The 17,782-nt window shown below is 26.5% G+C and overlaps 1 protein-coding gene across 3 annotated transcripts; it reads right to left on the reverse strand.

The window, feature by feature from the left end:
- Positions 1 to 216: 216 nt before the first annotated feature.
- Positions 217 to 17,776, reverse strand: Mvk (Mevalonate kinase). 3 transcript variants are annotated; one of them, XR_011636865.2, is made up of 10 exons: positions 17,276 to 17,775; positions 16,138 to 16,285; positions 15,781 to 15,934; positions 10,720 to 10,952; positions 9,380 to 9,428; positions 6,691 to 6,781; positions 5,112 to 5,231; positions 4,498 to 4,657; positions 2,165 to 2,473; positions 217 to 1,957 (listed from the first exon to the last, which is right to left on the reverse strand). XR_011636865.2 is itself a non-coding variant. In XM_043044392.3 (9 exons), exons 2-9 carry the CDS (start codon positions 16,139 to 16,141, stop codon positions 2,358 to 2,360), a joined length of 927 nt encoding a protein of 308 aa, XP_042900326.1. In that variant the 5' UTR covers positions 16,142 to 16,285; positions 17,582 to 17,776; the 3' UTR covers positions 217 to 2,357. The 3 variants fall into 3 exon arrangements, 2 of the variants coding, with proteins under 2 accessions (XP_042900326.1, XP_071037571.1); XM_043044392.3 differs by having other exon boundaries at positions 217 to 2,473; positions 17,582 to 17,776; XM_071181470.2 differs by having other exon boundaries at positions 217 to 2,473.
- Between the last annotated feature and the right edge of the window lie 6 nt (positions 17,777 to 17,782).

Raw genomic sequence — 17,782 nt, forward strand, 5'->3', positions numbered from 1 at the left:
CTATAAAACTAGATATAGAATACCAAATTCTTTTCTATAAATAATTTTTCATTGAATATAAAAGGAATACCCAGATGTAAATCTACAAACCAAGACCAACTTTTATAATAAAGAAAACTATATATATTTCAAACCTTAAAAAAAATGCTTTCAACTTAAAATCTTGAAGAAGGTTGAGTTTTCATAAATACAGCATGACATAAAAAAAACTAAGTCTTTTAAAAGTAAAAACAAATAAGTTTTATTGTTGTGTGATTATGAAATAAATAGCATTTTCTTGGTGTAACATCATAAGTAACATAAATAACATCAACTCAAAAATAAAATAACTTAATGATAAATATAAATAAAATATGCTGAAATGTACAAAAGGAGGAAACATTATACAGAGAAAATATACAGCAAACAAAAAAGTATACATTAAACAATCTCAATTACTATACTAGTTAATATTAATAAAACAAAAACACTATTATTTAAAAATCCTTCCTTTTCGAAAACATAAGACTTTTTAATAATTACATTTATAATGACATGAAATAAAATTTTTATTTCCCAAAAAGGTGTTATTCAAAAATTAATAGTAAATATCTTTTTTTCAAATTTTGAAGAAAAAACTAAAGTACAGATATATAAAAAATAGTAGGTTAAAACAAAAATCTCATGAGTTAAAAACTGTAAAATTCTCTCAACTTCCTGAAAATAACAGATTTAAAAAATTTCAGCTACAATTATCTTCTTTTAGCAGTTAAAAATACTGATATAATAATAGTAGCATAATAATACTGTGTAATAATTTAATCAGTAAAAGTATTTTCCTTTTTTACACCAGTACAAAATTTTTAAAATGTTTCAAGGGAAGAAAATTTTAAATGTACTTTTCTAAAGTAATGTCATAAATCAGCACATTTCTCATAACAATATGAGAGATAAATTATTATATAGTTATTTAGTAGATTAAAATACAAAGAAACACAAGTGATTTATTTGCAAATTTAATATAAAAAAAATTCAAGTTCATAACCAAGTAGATCTTAATTATGAAAAGTTCAAATTTTAGAAAAAAAATTTATATTCGGTCAATAGCAACCTGTGTCAATAATCTTGGACTCAAAAAAATAGTCAATGATAAATAGATTTTGATTAAGAGTTCCATTGCTTTACACTCATTAATAGTCCATGACCTCGCTCTTATATTGATTAAATGTTTTTTACTCATTAATACTTAAGTTGCAAAATTTTAGTACCAATAGTAATGTAGTACTTTTATAAATATTATAAAACAAATTAAAGTAAAAAATCATTTTGTTTAAAAAATCGTTCCATTTTAAAAATCTTAAAAATTAAGAAACAGAATGAAGCTAGCTTTTGATAGCTAATAGCTATCAAATTTTGAAATTGTGTTAAACTTATGAAAACAAAAATTATTAATGCAATTACATCTTTTCTAATCGATATATAATTAAAAAAGAATATTCCTTCATTGCAATGCAAAAAATCCACTTTCGCGTTTTAAACAAAAACTTTCATGAAGCTTAATAGCAATACCTTTAATATATAAATCAAAATTTTGAATCAAATCTTATTTGTATATAAGCCAAATTCTTGACACTACAATATCAACCAACTACTTAATTCTCTTATCCTGAAATAACAAAATACTTTGAGTAAATATATCAAGAAATTAATACTGGTAAACTAATATGACATGAACTGTCCTTAACAAGTACAATTTGAAATTGAGTTGTTTGTTTTTTTGTTCATTCCTGAACTGATTCCAGTTGCTGTATTCTTGAATCAACAACAGCATATAATTTTCTTCTCCGATTGGCATAACAGCCGTTTGTGGAACAGAGCCTTTGGTAGAACTTTCCTTTTTTTCTGAGCAAAGAAAAAAGCAGCACGTTCAAAACGTAAAATTTTGTAGTGCTTTTAAGTAAACTTGTCCCTTTCCCAACTTTCATAACTAAAATGAGTATTTTTTGTACAGAATTTTCTATCCAACACACAGCTTTTGATATCAACTAAGTATTCTGAATATTTAACAGGAAAAAGATGTTTTTTACGCATCACACATGCTCTGTCAGTAAAATGATTTAACTCTCTGGGAGTTTTTTTTTTCAAATTTCTCACAAAGTTATTATAAATCCTTTATATAATTTACATGAATTTATTCACTATTTATTTTCTGAACTCAAATTGGTAAACATTTATTTACATGTTTAACATTGTAAAAAGTAAGTATATAAAAAATACATATCTAACATAAAAATATATAGGAATCTTAACAGTATCTTTAAAAACTATTCTACCCCTTACACAATCACCAAGTTTAATTATCAATAAAAAAATAATAATTAAGAATTCTGAAATTCTGCTTGCACACCTGGAGTACCTAAAAAGAGGTTCCAAACACCAAAGCCATTTCTTTCAAGTTCTTCAATAAGATCTTTAATTAGAAATTCTGATTTTTCTAAAAATAACACAGGATTTTATATATTATTTTGACTTAATTATAAAAACATTTTTAATAACATAAAACCATTTTTTTCAACAGAAAAGACGTTTGATTTAAAAAAAAGTCAAAAGATATAATTAGTTAATCACATTATGTGTAAGATATTCTTTGTACCTCAAGACAAAGTGTTAAGAGGAAAAACATTTTTAATTCTAAACTTAATTTTCAACTAAACAGAAAGCTTTGTTAGAAATAATTCTAAAAGATAATTTATATATTAACAAAAAAGGGAAAACATTCTAACCAAAAATTATTTTTAATAAAAACTTAACCTTGGAATAAAAAATATCATAAAACTTGTTAACTGATATTATAATACAAACTTGTATTATAAAATACCATATGGCTCCCTCTACAGGTCAGAGAAATGCAATTATCGAGTTAAAATTTGAAATGTTGAAAAAACCATTTTTGCTTTTGGACACTACACAAGTCTTAATTTTTTTTTCAAAATTTCAATTTTTCAGAAAGTTATTTGAATGTTTTTAGAATGTCTCACTCTTTTGTTTTTGTTTGCTGTATGTTACATTTTGTTCTGCTTTGCAAAACAAGCTTATGACACTTGAAATTACAAAGTAGTGTATAAAATGTACAAAGAGTACTTATTTTAAATTTTGTAATACTTTTATTCCCTTTATTAACTATACATATACTGTATCTCGAGTTTCCTGATAGAAAAACTGATCGATTCTAATGCATGACTTTTTAGGTAATTAATATTCCATGAAAATCACAAATTTAAGGAAATATTTTGTAGTCATTCAGAATGATTTATTAAGAAGATGTTGTGTAAGTTGGTGTGGGTGACTAATTGAAGTAGTAGAAATTTTGTTGATTATGGCAAAAATGAAAAGTAATGGAATATAATAATTAGACTTCACAGTTCAGGATTGGAAAAGTAGGTGATACTTTACATACAATTGCAGATAATATATGTTGAAAATAACATAAATTGTATGCGATGAAAACAGGATGTTAATTAGGATAAAGCTTTTATTTTGCAAAATAATAAAATGATGAACTTACAATGCAAATAAAAATAACTTCTTTCCAAAAAACATTTTAAGTAAAATAATAAATATAAGGAGATTACTAACCCCACGATCTAACTTATTAAAAGAGAGTAGTAACCAGCACTTTGTAATAATACAGGAGAGATCTGTTATAGGTGGGTTATTTAAAAAAAAGATCAATGCCAAAAGTCAAGCCAATTTACCGGACTCCATAATATCTAATGTTAACATTTAAATAATTTGGCTTAAGTCTTAAGGGCAAAAAGTAAACCTAATGATAATGCGGTTAAAGAAGGTAAAGTAAAAAATAGATTTTGATACTCAGTTATAATAACATTGAATAATAACTAGTTATGAATATTGATATAAATTGCATTGAAATAAAAAAGTTAGTTATTACATTTATTCAGAAATATAAATACTTTATTTCACTCTTTATAAAATTGAATTAAAATTAATTAATTAATTTATTTATTTCAAGAGGATTGTCTAATTGATTATTTTAAACAGTACTGGACACATGATAAAATATGCAAAAAGCAAAGCATTAAGGAGCCCAAACTTTTAAATAATGTCCTCATTAAACTATTGAGACCACATTTTCTAGATTGTTGCTACTATCCCTATTTTGAGAGTCAAAACATGTCCTCCACACACAAAAAAAAAAAACAGTCTGATTTTATAAATTAAAATATTATCACACAAATATTTTTCCTTATTTAAGGTAAGCCTCTTGAATAAATATAAATGCATGTGAAAATTAAATTAATAAATCAAAAGTTATTAAGGTGTTTTCTTTTTTATTTTGCACAGAATACAAAAATCTTTCTAGCTTTAACCAAAACAAATTTTTCTCTGCTTGTCAATTATTTACCTCCTCTGTCATTTTTGAGACTCAAGAGAAAATTTTCCTTTATACTATATATAATATGTCTATAATTAAAAATTAAAGTTCTTTTAGCTCACCAGTTTTGCTTGGCAGAACAATAAAGGCACATCCTCCTCCTCCAGCACCAGTTAATTTACATGAACAGTCATATTTTTTGGCAACTTCAGAAATTTTATCAATTTTTGTGTGACTTACTCCTAAGGCACTCAATAAATGTTGGTTTATATCCACCAACTCCTGTATAAATATTAATTAAGATGCATTTATAAGCATATTTTTTATCATTATTTTATCATAATTTAAAATTAGATCATTATATTAATTCTTAGTTTCGAAACAACATTTATGTAAACATTGCTGTGCAAAAATGTGAACCGGGTTAAAATATTATCTGCAGTTATTTGGTGAAATTAAACATAACTTAATCCAAATAAATATATTTTTTATTAAATGTTTTAGAGCATTTTAAAAGATTTACTCAAATTAAAACCAAATCTTTAGTAAAGTAATTACTTTATGCATAGCACAAAACATTGTATTAAAGCTTTTACTTTAGTTTACAGCATTTCAAGCAAAATAATCAGTTTTGAATTTTTTTTGAACAACAATAAAAAGAATAAGAATAAAATATGAGAATATAGTATTTTGGTTTTTCTCGCAAATAATTCAACATACATATAACAATATTTACCTGCAAAGATTTCACATTTGTGGTGTTGGTAGTAGATTGGTTAAAGTCCTTAAAAAACTTCCAGCTTTCATTTGTTATACCCTCAATAGCTGCCATTATAGACTCAATTACAACTGGATACTGTAAAAAAAAAAATTTAAAAAGTAATTTAAAAAAAAAATTTTAAAAAATTCAAGTTTTAATAAAAATTTTTATCAAAAATGTGAAGATATAGATAAAAACACTTAGGACAATATTTTTTGGGAAAATCTAATTAAGCTTTTAGCTGATCATAAAATTAAAAATTAATAAATAAAAAAATTTTTAATTATTTTCAGAGAAAATCTCTACATTACCAGATGATGTGAATAAGAAATTTTTCAATTTCATTGTAAATGTTTCTGAGCTTTCAGCATGAGATAGAAATTGTTATCAGCAATTTTTTTTTTTATCTGCACTTTAAATACAGTACAGAACCCGTTATCCGGGAATCAGAAAACTGGAAAACCAAAAAACCGGAACAAAATTCGATAAATTTTCTCGCCATTTTTTTAAAAAAAATTTTTCCTCAAAAGAATTTACGATTTTTCTGCCTTTTTTTAATGAGGTTTACCTTACCATCATTTTGGAAATAATCATTAGTGTATTACTTCATCGTTTTTTCTTAATTTTAAGATTATTTCCAATTTTTTTTTTTTTTTTTAGTTGGGTTTAACAATAAAAAACAACGGCTTTTTGTAGCAATTCAGAAAACCCGAAAAATCAGTTATCCGGAATAGCGATGGTCCCGACCGTTCCGGATAATCGGCTCCCCACTGTATATATCAAATTTTATGACTAATGATGATTTACATTTACGAGGATCTCTAACATATTTCTCTAACATTTTGATTGACTTAGTTGGTTAAAAAACTAAAATTGTTTATTCATTGAGAAAAAGATAAAAACCTTACTTTTTTTACATTTATGTATTATCATTCATCAATTTTAGTTTTCAGAAGAAAAAAATTTTGAATATTTTTCTTAATTTTAATTTTTCATATATACTATATTATGTACTATTTGCATTGTTTGTTTAAAAAACTGAGTAAAACAGGATGCCAAATTTACAAAAGCATTTTTTGTGTGTGCGTGTAATTCAAACATAGTAGTAAACAAGTTCTAACGCAAAACTGAACAGATATGACTTTCAAAACTGGGTGGGGTTTTTTTTATATGAATTTCTTCTTTTAAAATTCTTTTATTCTACACTTCAACCCCAACGGCACAGACTTTATGAACTCATATATATCTTACATATTTGTGGTATTAATTGCAATCAATTTTCAGTTTCTAAAATAATATTAATAAAAAAGTTTGTGAGGAATACGGGATGAAGGAAAACATGTATTTTTCTTATCAAATTAAACTCATATACAAAATATTAAAACAGAATTTAAATATTATGAGCAATAAAATAAAAAGTAAATGAAAGAAAAAGTTGTAGCTCACAAAGTTCTGACATTGTTATATTATGCATAACATCAATTATTACATTTATCTAAAATAATCATTAAATTTATCTAAGTTCCGAATACAAATGAATAAAAAAAGTTTGTACTGTATCTAGCTTTTCTTTCACATTAACAACCATCACTTTAGTATTTCTGGGAACTTTAGTATCTACCAATAGTATATTAATGTTTGGAATACTGAAAAAGAACAAATATATGTAAATATACATAAATATATGTAAATATACATAATATGTGTGTATATATGCACAAATATACATACATAAATTTTTATCAAATATTTTTTTTCTTCTCTTCTATAACTTTAAATATTCCCTTTGCTGAGTTTTGTTCACGGTTGTGACACAAAAACTAATTTAATACTCAAACCTTCGAGCCTTAATTCTCATCTGAAAAATTTTGCTTCCCTTCGGTTAAATTTATGCACTTCTGCTGCAATTTTCAAGATCTCAGCATATAATCTTCATCTGACTTGCTTTTAGTTTCTATATTATTTTATTGGTGCAGTCAGAGGTTTGATTGTTTGCAGTATTTTACCACTAACCGCAGAAATTGCTCACACACTGACGATATGGTAATGCCCTCCTGAAGACGCTGCCATGTATGTCAGTGTTTTTACTTCAATTTCCATTTTTGCGCTTTTTTTTAGGTAATTTTTCTTTTGTAAAGTTTTAGATACTGTTTTGATTATTCAATATTTCCTGTTATTGATGCTTTTTGAATTATTCCTGCCATAATATTATTCGTATCACCTTGATGTCAGGTAATAATAAATTTTGATTGATATTTCTTCAAATATATATAATAAAAAACGTATATATAGAATAAAAATTTAATTTTAAATCCATTTAAATAGTTTGTGCCATTTTGAACAGTATTTACATGTTAAATTTGTTATGTTCTATGGACTTCCAGTCATGAATAGCATTAGTGTCTTGCTAAACCAGTATCTTCATGACAATAATAAGAGTCAGTATACACAAAATTATGCTTATACTTGAGCCAGAGGAAAACTTTAAAGTAGACGGCTGGGTGACATAAAAGGGTTGAAAACTTTGAAAATTAAAAATTAAGGAGGTGCCTGTACAAAAAAGTAAGGTGTTTTTGAGGTTGTTTTAAGGTTGACAGATGTAAAAAAAATACACCTGCAGTAGAAAATGAGGCCATATTTTGCACCAATAATAACCTCATTAATAAAGTTCAATTTCAACCTCATTTACACCTTATAAATTCATCCTCATATATAACTCAGCAATACTTTTAATTAAGATTGGGAGAAATTATTCCCACCCCAAATATACTTATTCACTTGAAGCGTAGAAAATATAGCCAGTGCACTTTAAAAATAACCTATATAAGCTGATTGCTCTGAAGTAGATTTCTAACAACCGCAGGTGTGAATAAAATAACTTCATACACTTTGATTATACATCTTGAGAGGTTGATCGTTTAAGGTTGTTTTTGATATCAACTTCAAATAAACCTTAAATCAACTTTGGCACCCAAAACAATCTCAAAAACACCTTAAATTTTTGTAAGAGTGGTGCTGTATATAGGAGGCACTGGAAAAAGAACAAGTCTGAAGCAACTAAGGCCTACAAGGGTATGTCGTTCTTATTAAGAAGAGCTCAGCTACTTTAATCTCTATGCTGATAAACGAAATTGTCTGATCGGAACAGTCAAGAATCATGTGTTCTGTAAACAAATTTCACAAAATCCAATTTTTATTTTTAGGTTTTCTAAAGGGGATGAAAAAAAACTTTTCTTTTTTATCCTATAGTGAGTTTAAATAGAGGGATTTAGTTCTGCTCAGTTTCAATGAATGTGGGAAGTTGAAGTAGAGCAAAATAGTTTCTTTTTCCCAAGAGTCAAAGAAGGGTGGAATGTGTATTCAGCTTCATTTATTTCTGAAACACATTCTATTTTTAAAATATAGTTTGCAAGTGTAAGAAGTCATTTGAAGAATTTTCATGAAGAAAAGTCATTTGAGAAGTCATTTGTAAGAAGTCATGGAAAGCTCAAATTAGCCTTGTATTGGCCAAATTAACAAAATTAGATGGTTATAAAATTGAAGGTAAGTGAAAATGGATGCACATAGCACTTGAAATGACATTTTCAAATCAACTATATCTAACATTTGAAAATCAGCAAACTGATTTTTAATGATATTAAAAAAAAATCTCACCATACTCAATTTTAAAGTTCTCAACTAATTCAGATGTTTCATCAACCAGACTGATGCGTCCTGGTTGGTTGAGACGGTTGACATTTTCTATGCATATATATATATATATATATATGTCTGATTTTTCTCTCTCTATCTATGTGTGCACATGCTAGTTTGGGGGGGGGGCAAACATCAACAAGTAGAGGTATGAAAGGAGGAAGTAGACATAGCAGAGACATCAAAAAGTCTGATGGCAAAATGAAAAAAAAAACCTTCTAGATGAAAGAGGAAGATTATTATATTCTATGCATTATATCCTCGGTCATGAATAGCATTAGTATTTTAGTTAGACAGATGACAATTGCTTTGGGCAAAAGACTTTCTCCGACACATGAAATATTAGATTGTATAAAATCAGCAATATGCTAAAAGATGAAAATAATATCTGATTGTTACAATGAATTAAATATAATTTTTTGTTTTTAAAGATTTGTAATGAATTAACTGGTTATTGAGTTTGCTGGAATTTAATTACTACATAAACATATACACATGCATACATTATTAGAAAAAACTATAAGACATTCGGATAAAAAAACAGAACTTACTTTGTTAGAATGTCACTAACAACACCATTTTTAAATAGAAGAGCTCCACCTAAAATTAAATATCTTTTATTAACAAAGCTCAATTTTCTGATTAAAAATTGAACAGAATTAAATTAATATAAATAATTTTATTCTAAATACCAAATTCAAACTGCTAATATATATTTATAAAAGTTGAGAGAATGTATGAAATTAGTGCAACCTATCAATGTTCTAAGCAGGAGGATTTTTTAAAAAAAATTTGGAAAAAAGGAATACAAGATTTTTATTCTGTTATTTAGAAGTATAAAAGTTAATAAAAGAAAAGTATAAAAGAAAAAAGAAAAGTTAGAAAAAAGACTTGAATTTTAAAAATTAAATTAAATTAATTTAATATATTAAATTAATAAAAATTAACAGACAAAAAATTAATTCTATTTATTTAAAAAATGAGTAGAATAAGAAAATTAAAAAAAATATTGAATTATGTCAACTTTCAGAACTTAAATGTCTATAGCTTGATTTTTTTCATTATAATTCATGGCTATTTTAAAATACTTTAACATTCAATTTTTTTCCCGTTCCTCAAAGTTACATTCAGAAAGGTTAAACAGATTTTTGTCTATTGTTCACAAAAAATTCCATACGTAAAAATAAAAAAAAATTACTCTTCATATTTTTTATACCATTGTAATAGTTTAATTGGTCATTTTTTTCTTCTTCTTAGTTCTACAAAACTACTCTAAATGGCATCATTGGCATAATGGCATTATAATAATAGTCTGCAATTTTTCTTTAAATTTGGTTAACTGAAATGGATTGAAGTTTATGGAAAAAGAATTTCTTTTTATTTAAGTGTGAGAGATTTTTAGGTATAAAATAAAGAAGTCATGCCACCCAATAATTGACTAAAGTATCAAAAAAAATGTATTGCTTACATTAAAACTTCAAATAATTCCAAACACACTAAAGATAATGCATCTCTTCAAGCATCTTTTGACCAATAAATAGTGTTGATGTACATAGAAATGTAACGATCATTATTTTTTTTAATTTTTGGGCGTTATTGTTCTAAATAAGATGTCTAAATTCCAAACATTTCCAAAATTAGGATCTCCCAAATCCTTAAGTAATCTGGTTTTTTAAAATTACACTGTGATATACTACTAAAATGTACACAGTAATTAGATATTTAACTCTTTAAATTTTGGTCAACAACAGAAAAAGTACATAAAAGTTTACCTGTATTATTGTATTGTTTCCCTATAAGAACATTGAGAAAAAAATTTTGTAAAAACTACTCACTTATGTTAGTAGTGGAAAAAATTATTTAAACATAGAATTATAAATATTCATATTACCATAAGTACAAATAGAATTGTCAATTCCAGATGGTTTCCCATGGAATATCCTCTCTGTTTCAAAAGCCCATTTGTTAATAATCTCTTTGTCCTCGGGCAATAATCTAGGAGTTATTCTACCACAAAGCATTAGCATTGCAGTAGACAAACAAACTGAATATGATGCAGATGATCCCATTCCAGCACCAATGCTCAATTCAGAATCTACAATCACATGGCAAGAGAAAAACGATCTGCAAAACATATAAACCTTTCTCATGACTAAACTTTAAAAAAGTAATAACTTAAACAGCATAACACAAAAACTATTAAAAAACAAAGTCTAGAAGAGGGTCTAAAACTTAATAGGCTAAATCAAAGAGCTAATCTCTCTGATTAAAAAATTGTAAGTGATGCCACTATCGTTTCGGGTGCCTAACTTTACATTGCCTTATATTTTGCATTACAGAAACTATACTTCATAGAAGCTAGGAGTAGGAGAGAATAAATTTTTTTAATATTTGATAGTTAGTTTGAGAATTATAAATTGTAGCTACGAAATTAAAATTGGACTTATTGAAGGAGCTACATTTGTTGGTGAACTTGACTCCAAGTTTTTTTTTTTTAGAGATTGTAAAAAAATTTGCATTTTCCAGTAATTTCTTAGCAAATTTTTTATCACTCTTTACTTTAAATATTAATCCTTTATCCAATGTTGTAAAAAAATTTGTTTATTGATCAAAGTTTTTATTTTACAAGCTTGCACTTAAGTTGATGTCTGATAAAAAAAAAAGGTAAAGAGAGTGTCTTTTCTTAAATGTCTTAATATATATAAAAATTTTAGAAGTATTAAAAAAAAAACTTTGTTAAAGAAGGATATTGGCTAGTTCCTATTTGCACTATAATGATAGTATATGTCTTGTTGATAGGTCAAATTATTTTTCATTCTTTTTTTTGTATTGAATCATACATTCTATACACCTAACACATACATTCTTCACACTTAAGTTTAAATATTATTTTTCAAGAACAGTTGGTTATTTTTCAAATCCAGATAATTTTTCTTTTGTTTGCGATTACAATATTAACAAAATATTCCTAAATAAAATTAAAATAAATATTACTTTCACTTTATTAACAAAATGTTCTTTATTTTTGAGAAAAATAATATTCTAAAAAACCTCCTATTATTCGAAAAAACAAATTATTGGTTTTAAGGAAACTTAAATTGCAAGTAAGAGAATACAAATCAAAAATAAAAAAGGAGCACAAATAGGGGAGGGGAAATATTTACAATATAAAAAGGTATAAATTTGAAAAAAACTATATTTTGACAATTTTATACAAGTATTTAGTTTTAAAATTGAATCAGTTAAAAATCAGTTTTAAAATATAAACTTTAAACAGTTAAAACTGCATAACATTATTTTTTAACACACATTAGCATTATTTTTTGACAAATTAGAAACAAAAAATATTAAAAATTTATATTAAAATGCAAGAAGTTTCAAATGCACAAGTAAATAACATAATTTTAACAATAAGTAGAACAACAATAAGCCAAATGAGATTCACCAAATATGACAGTCAATAGCATAAAAATTACAACAGTTTAACTTCATATGAGCATTAGTTTAATAAAAATCATGGAAAAAAACTCAGCCAAAAATGGCAGTTATTGTTAATTATAAAAGAAATTCAAGTCTAGAAATATCAAGATGTTTTAAGTTGAACATCAAAACAAAGAAGTAATTTTAATATCATTTTGTTAGAAAATATAAATTACTGATTGAATAATTGGGAACTTATAAATCAGTAATTTATTGTTGTGGTTCTGGTAAAATTAAGGAGTATTAAACAAAAACCAGCTTTGTTTTTATGTATCTCTTAACCAGTATTTGATGTTTTTTATATATAACCGTTGCTAAACAGCCGGCCCAATTTTGGGCTTATGATTACTAATGTTCAACTACGTAACTTTGTAATTTTGAACCAATCCAGAAGACATGGAAACTTCTGGATCAGTACTCCTGAAGTATGATTTGTTATGGGAACATGGAGTTCTTATTTGAAGCTTTTATTGTGTTTGAAACTTTCTAAAAATACAGAGCAGAAATCAAAGAAACATGATATCTGGTAACAAAATATTTTTCAACTGCCTATAAAAACTTGAAGCTCTAAATTAGCCATAGTATTGCTACCCTAAATATATCCATAATAGTGTATGTTCATTATACAAATCCACTGTATACAAATATATTTAAAAGCATAAGTCTTAAATATTACAACCCACCTGTTAAAAGAACATACAATGGAAATCAGACCCGTCGCCGAGATAGTCCCGCCTCTCCTCAGGAGAGGAGTAGCAGGCTCATACAGGCATAAATGCTGATCAAAGCACACCCCATAGCATTTATTCAACTCAAATCAAGATTATAAAATCATGGCAATAGCCAACAATACCAAGAAAAATTTGAAGTTGAAATAAAATGTTAACAAAAGAGAAAAAAAGATAAAAGTTTAAAAGACCAAAGTAAATTTAAAGACAAAAATAAAAAAAAATTAAAAATTTAGGTCAGAGGATAAAACCAAATGGCAAAAACATTAAAAATAGCATAAAATAGTACATTAAAATAGTAATAAAACAGTGAAACAATAAAAATTAGATAAAATGAAGAACGTTAGCTAAAGACATACAGAGGAGAGAACTAGAAGCACAATAAAATCAAGGAGAGTTCATCAAAAAAGTTTAAAAGGAAGTAACGTAGCAATGGTATGACAACTAAAATATTATTCGTAGTTAGAACCAGCAGATTTTCCAGTGTGGTTGTCATAATATCTTCCTGCAGGCCAACATAGCAAACCATGAGTGTTCTTGTTCAGGTTCATTAAAGTGGTTTTCCCGGAGTGTCCGGTACTTAGGACAGTATTTTAAGAGATGGATAATTTTTTGTTTCTCACCACAGTATTTTTATTGGATGTCTTTATTAAAATATTTATTTTGATATGTCTCAAACACTCATTGTCCAGTTAAAAATTGATTCGGGTAAAAGTTGGCCTGCAGTCTTTTTGTGTTAGTAACTTTGAAAAATTTTAATGTCTGCTGGCCTTTGGTGCTTTCCTTCCAGTCTTACCTCCACTGTTCCGAGTAAAAGAATTTGATTATTGATTTGACTTGGGTGGTGTTTCTCGGGACAGATTCCAGAATTCCAAAGACTTGTGGCATACTTGGCCGCAAGATCGGCCTCCTCATTACATTCCATGCCAATGTGGGCTTTGGTCCAATTGAGTTTTATAGTAGGAGTCTATAAAAGTTTTGTTTCTTCAATCAATGTTGATTTCCTTGAGCTCAGGGAATAGAGTGATCGCCTACCAATGAGGGGAAAGGGGTTCAAATCCCAATTCAGCAATAATTCAGCATAAAAATTTGTGACAGAGAATTCCGTAGTAGGTTCTGTATTACTTCTTTTACCAAGAAGGATTAGAAAATAATACTGAAAAATACACTGATTTTGGTGAATTATATACTATTCACTGTGCTCTTTACCCCAGGGAATATAAATAATAATTAACATATAAGAAAACATATAAACATCAGCTTAACAATTTTAAATGAATATATTGATACATAAAAATGTCCCTGATAAATAGTTCATAGATGTAATAATAATGCATTATCTATACCTTTTATGTAAGATTTACAAGATAAAAAGTTTTAGAAACAGACAAATGAAAAAATATCATTGAATAAATTATACACATAAATAAATACAAAGTCATCTTAATAGCATTGTTACAAAAAAGGCTACAAATTGTTATGCACCTGTTTATCAAGATTTTCTTTTCCTCATCAACATAGGCTACAGCAACTACCAGTGTGCACAGATAAGAGTGATGTGTCAGGAAAGTGAGAGAAGCAGAAGTTTTGAATTAGTTTAAGTACGTTTGCCTGGTATAAACTCACCCAGAATTGACTACACTGATGTTCTTTTTAAAGAATAGCCCTAAGAATAGTTAACAAATAGCCCAGTTGTTTCTATTAGAAGTGGATTTTCATATTAACTTAGAAGCATTACACAAGATGTTGTTATCTGTGTTTATTTTAAGTTTAATAGTCAGATTATAAATTTGCCCTAAAATTCACTACATTGATGGGGTTTTTTTTCTTTCTGTTTCTGTTTTTTTCAATCTATCAATATTGCCTGGATAAATTAAGACTGTTTAAATTAGTTTTGAAGTTACGCATAGAATTCACTTTAAATGATGTGATGAAGAGTACGATAGCTGGGTGCAAAACTGTAATTTTAAATTGAGGAATTTCATGTTGTTTCGAATGGAGTCTGGTAATATTGACTTCTCTGCATTATGAAGAAAATTTGTTGTATGTGAAAATATTTAATATGACCATAAAGTAAATTTTTCGTAGCTGTGCATTTGCTAATTAATGATTAAAGATTAGTATAATTTCAAGATATTTTAGAGAAGAAAAAAAAAGGTTACACATTTTATATGTGAGTAACTTTGTGTTTACTATTGTATCTTTTGTTTATGCTTCTTTATATGTATCTTATTTATAGCATTGTTGAATAATTTTGTGTTTATATATTGCTATATTTTTATTAAACTTACAGCAGAGATAAAGCATGTTTACTATTGTAAAATAATAGTTTCATGTGTGTCTATTTCGATATTTTTATGAAACTTTCAGCATAGTAGTAATAAAAAAACTATTACCTGGTATTTAGTATAGATCAGCAATTATTTATGAAATGCATTTCATGAGTTTTAAGAAAAAGTGACTATAATACAAGTGAACTTCGAATTTAATATGGTTGCAATATTTAATTCTGCTTTTGGCATGTGATGAAAGCGGCTCCAATAAAAATCAACAAAAAGTGATTGTCATTTAATATGGTTGCGTGCAATATTTGATTCCGCTTCCTGCATGTGATGAAAGTTGATCCAATAGAAATGTGCAATAGGTGATTGTCAAGAAAAAAAATCACCGATCATCGGGTACAGACAAATAACGAACAGTTTCCTAACAATAATTAACATAAGTAAGTTCAAAAAAGCACATACCTTACATTATAACTTTTAGATACATAAATCCAAAGATATAAAAAGGCAACAATAGCATTTTTTTCAATGTCTGAAGAATATTCTGGTGAGCTAATATTAAATATTTTCATAATTTGCTCAATAAGCTCGTCATTTGCTGATATAATATCTCCACCTGAAATATTAAAATTTTTTCATACTTAAATTCAATACAAAATTTTCTGAACTAATGAAGAAGTTAACTAAATCCATGCATTAAGTCAAAAAACAAGAAACATATTTTTTAAAAGTAAATCAAAATAAACATTAAAATAAACAAATAGCACATCTTTTTTGTTAAAGCCACATCTTAAACAAATAATATGTAATCATACTTACTCATTTCAGGCAAATTATAACTGTTTAAAGCTGTTAAGTCCCATTCTTTGTGCAAATTCAGACTTTTTAAATTGACTGATACTTTTTGCTCCTCTGTCGTAACCAAAGTTAAAGAAGTTCTTAAACTCAGACTTACAGCAATTGCTGCCTATAATTGAAAAAAATAATAATAATAATAATTGTCAAAAATAAATTTAATAATATAAATTTTATAACTTTTTCGTTTGATATAATAAAATATATTCACGGATTTTGAATCCATTATTTTATTGATCACCACAAATAGTAAACACTTTACAAAACAAATTTTTTAAAATTAGATGGTTACTACATTAAAATAAATAAAATACAAAAAGCAAAATAATAATAATTATTATGCAGCTTCACAGAATGTTATCAGACTGACATTGCCATTTTGAAAGCAAAATTACATTTTCTACTAAGGCAATTGTAAAATATTATTATATATAAAATATTTTTTGTTAAACTGATACAACTGCCAACTAAAACATTTGTCAAAGCAATTATTTATATGTTTATTACAGAGCATCAGCAAACATTCTACTATGGAGGTGACGTCTAAGATTTCAACTCTTGCGTTATGGTATGTGACTTGTACAAGCTCATGTGATCATAAGCAGTGGCAACTTCTAGAGCTTTAAGTCTACTGGAAAAGCAGAATATGGCAATTTATAATGTATTCCACAGACTCCAGTTTTTATCAAACATATACTCTTTAAAGAGAAGGGGCAGCATAAAATTACTAAAAATGTAATAGAAAGATATTCACAATCAAGAAGTTTTCCCCTATACTAACCTTCGTGTTTATTACTTCAAAAATTATATATAATTAGTAATTAATTAAATTATTATTTTATTTATGGATATGGTCATTTTATAGATGTTACAAATATTATGAGCATCTTTAATTAATTTTTTATTTCCTTTGAATAGTCTATCAATATTTATTCAATTAGTTAAAAAGATTGTTTAAATGCAGCAAATCTTGATTTAAGTTTAAAAAAAAACTCTTAATATATACATTAATTTTAACACAACTTTTTCCACCAATTAACAAAAAAAAATTCTTTGAAGGTAATTCAAACAAAATTTTCAAAAAATATTTTAATGTTGTTACTTTTCCATAAACAACGGCATGTTCTCCGTGCAAAATAGTTTTTCCAGGTGCTGAAACTAGGATTTTCATGACACTTTCAAATATTTGTCAGCAAAACTAATAAATAGCGTTACTCTGACAGATTATTGATATGAATATAAAATATTTGTTGACTCAGAGATATATTGAATAATTAAATTAATAGAATGTGCACGATTTCCAGTTTTTTAAAATAAAAAAACACCAATAAAAAATTAAAATAATAAATGATTTAGCAACACGGTTTTAAGGCAAATAGTTTTTATTGAGATATTTTCTTAGGAATACCGGTATTTATTTCGAAAACAATTTTAATTAATCAACGGATGCATGACGCTACACGTAACCATAACAACATTGAATGCGGTTGCAGTTAGCTTCTTTTTTTTTTCAATAGCTAATTTTTTTTTCTTTATGCCCAAGATAGCCTAAAGACTAAGGTGCCACACTACAATCACAGCAAGCTTCATCGTTCAAATCACGAGAGCC

Source organism: Parasteatoda tepidariorum, chromosome 8 (assembly GCF_982258835.1).
Source record: "Parasteatoda tepidariorum strain Cologne lab strain chromosome 8, Ptep-v5.0, whole genome shotgun sequence".
NCBI lineage: Eukaryota > Metazoa > Arthropoda > Arachnida > Araneae > Theridiidae > Parasteatoda > Parasteatoda tepidariorum.

Bases quoted from the DNA above. Each gene is read 5' to 3' on its own strand.
- Mvk (XM_071181470.2), bottom strand. From the start codon at position 17,344: ATGAAAATCCTAGTTTCAGCACCTGGAAAAACTATTTTGCACGGAGAA. The intron at 10,953-15,780 runs GTATGTGCTTTT...TATGTTTTGCAG, and splicing joins TCTAAAAGTTATAATGTAAG to ATCGTTTTTCTCTTGCCATG. The intron at 5,232-6,690 runs GTACAAACTTTT...TTTTTTTTACAG, and splicing joins TGAAAGAAAAGCTAGATACA to TATCCAGTTGTAATTGAGTC.